Here is a 6,148-nt window from a genome sequence, read left to right on the forward strand (position 1 = left end):
GGCCCAACCATCTTCAACTGCTTCATCAAAGACGTTCCCTCCATCATCAGGTCAAAAGTGGGGATGTTCATTGTGCAAAACTCAATGTTCACCATTCACGACGACTCAGACACTGAAGCTGCGTCCAAATGCAACAAGATCTGAACAATATCCAGGCTTGGGCTGACAAGTGGCAAGTAATATTCATGCCACACAAATGCCAGGCTATGACTATCACCAATAAGAGACGATCTAACCACCACCCCTTAAAATTTAATATCATCACTAATTCCCCCACTAACAACATCTTGGAAGTTATCATTCATCAGAAACTCAACTGGACTCACCACATAAACACAGTGGCTACAAGAGCAGTCAGATGCTAGGAATACTACAGCAAGTAACTCACCTCCTGTCTCCCCATAGCCTGTCCACCATCTACAAGGCACAAGTGAGGTGTGTGATGAAGTACTCTCTGCTTGCTTGGATGAGTGCACCCCCAAGAACATTCTTAAGCTCGACCCCATCCAGGACAAAGCAGCCCGCTTGCTTGGCACTACATCTGCAAGCATCCACTCCCTCCACCACTACTGCTACTCAGTAGCAGTAGTGTGTATTATCTACAAGATGCACTGCAAGAATTCATCAAAAATCCTTAGAAAGCATCTTCCAAAGCCATTACCATCTCCATCTAGAAGTACCACCACCTTCAAGTTCCCCTGCATGCCTCTCACCATCCTGACTTAGAAATATATATTGCTGTTCCTTCACTGTCATTGGGTCAAAATCCTGGAATTTCCTCCCTAATGGCATTGTGGGTCAACCCACAGCAGATAGACAGCAGTGGTTCAAGAAAGCAGCTCACCACCAGCTTTTCAAGGACAATTAGGATCAGGTAATAAATGCTGGCCAGCCAGCGACACCCACATCCCACAAAGTGAATACATTTTAAAACATAAATAACTGAGTATGTTATATCCAAGTAAGCATAATAACAATTTTGTTAACCTGATGAAATTACTACGGTCAACAATTAAACAATCTCTGATTGTAAGTATAGGGGCCTCGTGTAGCTATCAGAAAGTTCAAAGAGTTGAAAAGGCATCTAGAGCAGCTGTGAAATAAGAACAAAACCGATCTGATCTGAAGGAAGTTCTGGAGTATTTACCATAAATTGCACTAGATGTTTTTATTTATAAAATCTGTAGGCCTAATCGGTATCCACTTCAATACGATTCCTGAATCAGTACTAATATTGTCTTGCAACTGTATAATTCAGTGTCGTTTTATTTCACCCTCAGAATGAACTTGATCAGAGTCTGAGGTTTTGTAGCTGTTGTTGGCGATGGCTGTTAAAGTATACAGTACAATGCACATGGAAAGTATTTTGCCACAGCATCTGGCTTCTGCACGCTAAACTTTTGAGAGTGGGTCTTTTCAGTTGATAATGGAAATTCACCCATTCAGATGGTGAAACTTACAAATGAGACTGTTACAGCAGTAATTTCCAGTTTGTAAAGTTTGATGGGAAAATTTCTATCAATTCGAATTTCTGTTTGTGTAATGATTTATTTTCATTTGCAGTGAATAGCTCAGTCCTTGAAAAAGAACGCCAACTCATTGCTGAGAAGTTGCTCAAAGTAATGTGTTCTGATCTGAACGCACTGACTGTGGTAAACGGAAAAGACTTTGTCAAACTTGCTCAGACACTTGTTGATGTTGGTGCACGTTATGGATCCTTTCCTGTGGCTGATATCCTTGGGGATATGAATACACTTGCTCTGAAACATCTGCCCAGAATGTACAACCAGGTGAAAGTAAAAGTCACATGTGCACTTGGAAGCAATGCGTGCTGGGGAATAGGTGTCACCTGTCATTGTCAGAATGTTGGCCCGGAGTCGTACTACATTCTGACAGCACATCAAGTAGAGGGATTGCAAATGAAAAGATACGTGCTTGGCATTAAAGAAGTGGATGGCAAAGAAACTGGTGAGCAGGTTCACCAATGGGTATTAAATGTACTTTCAGAATTTGTCATGTCAGAGATGCGGATAATTTACGTCACGGATAGCAAAGTCAGTTCAGCTACACTCTTGAAAGCTGGAATGTGCCTGCGATGTTCAGCTTGTGCATTAAACTCAACAGTAAGGAGTGTGCTTAATGAAAGGACATTACAAGCACAAAACATGCCAGAAGTTACTGAACTTGTGAGCAACTGCATACAGTTAATGAGCTCACTTGAACAAGATACAGTCAGTCCAGAGTTATCCAGCCTTCTTGAAGGGCAACAGGTTCCCTGTTGCTGGAATTCTGTTGCAGATTCTCTCCTCCTTGTACACGAGAAGTACGAACAGCTACGAGAATTAATCAGTGGAAGGAAAGAACTCAAGCACCTCCAAAATTGTAATAAGGGTTTGTTGAGCAACCTCACAGCCATTTTGGCTCCAGTAAAGCAGGCTGTAATTGAGCTGAGTTGTGAAAATAGACCAACATTACAGCTTGTGCTCCCAACCTATATAAAATTAGAGAAACTTTTCACTTCCAAAGCTAATGATGCTGGCACTGTAAGTAAACTCTGTCATCTTTTTCTGGAGTCTTTAAAAGAGAACTTTAAAGTGGAAACTGCTCATAAAGTTGCAATGGTCCTTGACCCACATCTGAAGCATTTACGGTCCGTGCCACATTACCAACAAGAGGAAGTAATCAATCGAGTTTGTGAAATGATTTCAGATATTGGACAGTCATGTGAAGATGCCATTGAATTTCAACCTGCAAGAAAAAAAGTGTGTGGAATTAATGAAAACCTGAAAACACCACCAAAGAAAGAGGTGAGCCAAGATGAGCGAAAAGATGAAGTCTTTCAATATTTAAAGGAACCTGTGCCCAATAAAACTGTGGATCTGTTCAGTTACTGGTCAAATGCCACTCAAAAGCATCCTAAGTTAGCCAAACTTGCCTTTTGGCTTTTGGCTGTGCCAGCTGTTGGTGCAAGAAGTGACTGTATGCAGAATTTTGGTGAGACATTTTCAGGAAAGCAAAGAGGGCAGCTGACACCTGAGGTTGTGAACAAACTAATGTTTTTGAGATCAAACTTGCAGTAGCTGCCTCTCTGACCTATTGGTGCTCTCAAGCAGAACTAAACCCAGGTGGTGAAGTCAGTTTTATTACATAACTTTTTCTTACTGTGATAATTTTTGTCTTCTTTCTGTGGTTGGGCCACTCTGTATTTGTTAAAATGTTCTGGATGAGCTGCCCTAATGACTTGCTGAGTTTATTCAGTGAGTGGCTGGACCATGCAGACCAGGAATGGCCCAGATTTGATCCCTTGTCTGTGCTGAGATAATGAGAGAAGAGCTGCAACTGCTTTTTTGGCCATGTTACTATTAATCTAAATAAGTAGTTAGAAGCATACTGATCATAGAACATGTGTTCCTGAACTAAGGATTTAAGTTGTATTGGTTGCACAGTTTGCAACAAATTGATTAATCTTACATTTTAATTGAAGCCATCCTGCCAAGATTGGAGCATGCATTAAGCTACAGGAAAGCTGTGGCTTGTCCATTTTGTGCTTCCAGCAACCACCAGGGTCAAATCTGTGTGATCTCTGTCTTTGTTACTGTTGTCTCTGGCTATACCATATTTATGTGTACCAAATGCACAAAGAAGAAAATAGTTCTTAATTGTTAAAAATAGTTTGGTTAATGAGAAATGAAAAAATTGATTTTCAGCCAAAGCTAGAATCCTTCATGGTACTACACTCAGCCTGTGCTCTCCCGGTTTGTTTTGATGGCCATCTTTAATATAGGCAATTGTCTAAAACTACAATGTAAACAGATGGTGCTGTTGTATATTACTTGTCAAAATCAATGGAGCAGTTATCTTCTACATTGAGATATGTCTATTGTTTCAGAAGTGGTTATCTGACAGTCATTTATATAGTTAAAATGTTATGTTCTCTGAATAGGAAGTTCCCAGGCTATAAAATTTGATGTCCAAGTTAGTGGAACTTGAGAATTGAATATTAAATATTTATCTAGCTGAAAATCTGACTTTCAGATATCTGCTGAATGTATTGAAGAAAAGGATTTCACCAAAGTAGCTCCTTTTGAAATATACGAGGGACATTGGAAAATACTGAACACTTGTTTGATTTTAACTGGTCTTATCTTCAACTCGCAAAGCCATATACTAAAAACCAAATATTAACATACAACAATCCAAAAATACATAGCGTGACAGTACTGTAACAAAAGTGACTTAAGACCTTAAACATGAAATACAACAAACGACCAAAAACAAAACACTGTATAAGCAGCTCCCTTTCCCAGAACTATTTTTGTGCAATGTAATTAACTCTTGATCCTCGGTAGAAGGTAGTATCAAAACAAATGGAAACTCATAGAAGGGCCACTATACATAAAGTATTTATTGGTATTTCCCTGCAAAATTCTACATGAAAGAAACAAAGTGCACTTGCGTTTACAAGGTGGTTATCTGCTCCCAGGAGCTACTTGTTATTCCAAGGCTTTTCATCCTGTGCAAGTTAATGCTTTTCTTAAAAAAAGGTTCTTTCAATATTACCCAGCAGGAGTATGTCATTGCACATAGAAGTATCCATTTAACAATGTCTGTATTATTCAAGCATACTTACTAAAATATTTTGAACCTCAGACATCCTACCAAATACAGGAGAGTACCCATGGGCTAATTGCATTCATGATTAAAGTATTAGGTCATTGAACCAGGTGTTCAAAGTCTGAATGGTGTCCAATAGATTCTGAGAGTAATTTTGAATGGTTTTCTTAATATATGGATTTTTTTCCAACACAGAAATATACAGTCTGCCATTTAATGTATTCCTCAGATGAAAGTTGTACAACAAAATTCTTTTTTCCAAGTTGTTCCATGACCTTTTGCTGTTGTGCAGATTGTGTCAAACTTTTTGAAAGCAAAGAAAGACACAAATACTATACTATTTGATAATGTTTCAAGCTAGAAGATATGTAAAATTTTGATTTTAATACAAGGACACTGTAGTTGTATTAGAACTCTATGAATAGGAAGTTATATTTAAAATTGATTTGTTCAAAAGAGTACCAATTACTAAAGTAAATTGTTATTAATCCTGTGCAGCCAATCTTTAAAACAATCAAGCTGCTGTTCATCTGTATATACGAATTAAACTAAAATGACAACATGTTGAACTGAAATTAATTGTGTTGTTTAAGTGTGTTTACAAAATGAGAGATTTTCCACTTTTCCCTTAGAATTAAATCCACTAGATGTTATGTCAAAGAATATGCCCATTTGGCCTGTTGAGGTCATACAGATTCCATGTAGAGTATAGAGCCATAGTTACATTCTCTTATTATCTTCATGGTGCTCTGCATGTTTGTTTTTCTACAGTGTGTATCTAGTTTATTTTTAAGATTATTGATCATCTCACCTACCACTTTCATCAGCAGTCAGCTCCAGATCAATAGCACTCACTGCATAAAATAATTCTTCATCACTCCCTCCTGCTCTTGTTCAAATCCTTAAATCTGTCATACCTCATTATTGTACAAAAAGCTAGTGGAAGCTGCTTTTCCTACCTTATCCAAATCTGTTGTCATTTTGCCCATCTCTGTTGAGTCTCCCTTCAGTCTCCTGTGTTCCAAAAAGAGCTGCAGCTTTTCAAAGGCAGCCTAATCCCTCATCTCTGAATTACCTCTACTTTCAGGTTAAGTATAGAGTGCAGTTTCAAAATTTCAAACAAATTCTATTTAATTAAGACCTTTCAGGAAATTAATTGGAGACACAAACCATCTACTTCAGGGGAAATAATATATTCAAACCTGCAACCTTCTGCCACCACATACAAAGTCTCTGGATAATACAATTTTCATACTTAAGCAGAATCCACCTGTCTACATGTCTATACATTCTAAAAATTAAAAAAACAGAGTTGATGAAAATTTAAAAGATATATCAACGTAGTAACTTAAGCAGTTTAAATGCTTTCTACTCCACCTCTATCATATTAAAATTACAAAATATTTGTGTTAAGAATCCAGAGTAGGTATTCCAAATAGCCTTCATTTTCTTGACCATTGACATTTGTCTAGCTGTGGTGCTGTCCAGAAACCTGGCTAGTGTTTCCTCTGCTGTTCAAATGTATTTTTTTTCT

General features: G+C 38.0%; 1 protein-coding gene across 4 annotated transcripts in view; it reads left to right on the forward strand.

The window, feature by feature from the left end:
• znf618 (zinc finger protein 618) overlaps nucleotides 1–4,992 on the forward strand; it is a 116,891-nt gene extending 111,899 nt beyond the window's left edge. For all 4 annotated transcript variants that reach the window (XM_060841360.1, XM_060841362.1, XM_060841361.1 and 1 more), the window contains one exon: nucleotides 1,564–4,992. In XM_060841360.1, the coding sequence (XP_060697343.1) occupies nucleotides 1,564–3,080 (1,517 nt within the window). In that variant the 3' untranslated portion in view covers nucleotides 3,081–4,992. The remainder of the gene's footprint in view (nucleotides 1–1,563) is intronic.
• The last annotated feature ends 1,156 nt before the right edge of the window (nucleotides 4,993–6,148 follow it).

Source organism: Hemiscyllium ocellatum, chromosome 21 (assembly GCF_020745735.1).
Source record: "Hemiscyllium ocellatum isolate sHemOce1 chromosome 21, sHemOce1.pat.X.cur, whole genome shotgun sequence".
In the NCBI taxonomy this organism is placed as follows: Eukaryota; Metazoa; Chordata; class Chondrichthyes; order Orectolobiformes; family Hemiscylliidae; genus Hemiscyllium; species Hemiscyllium ocellatum.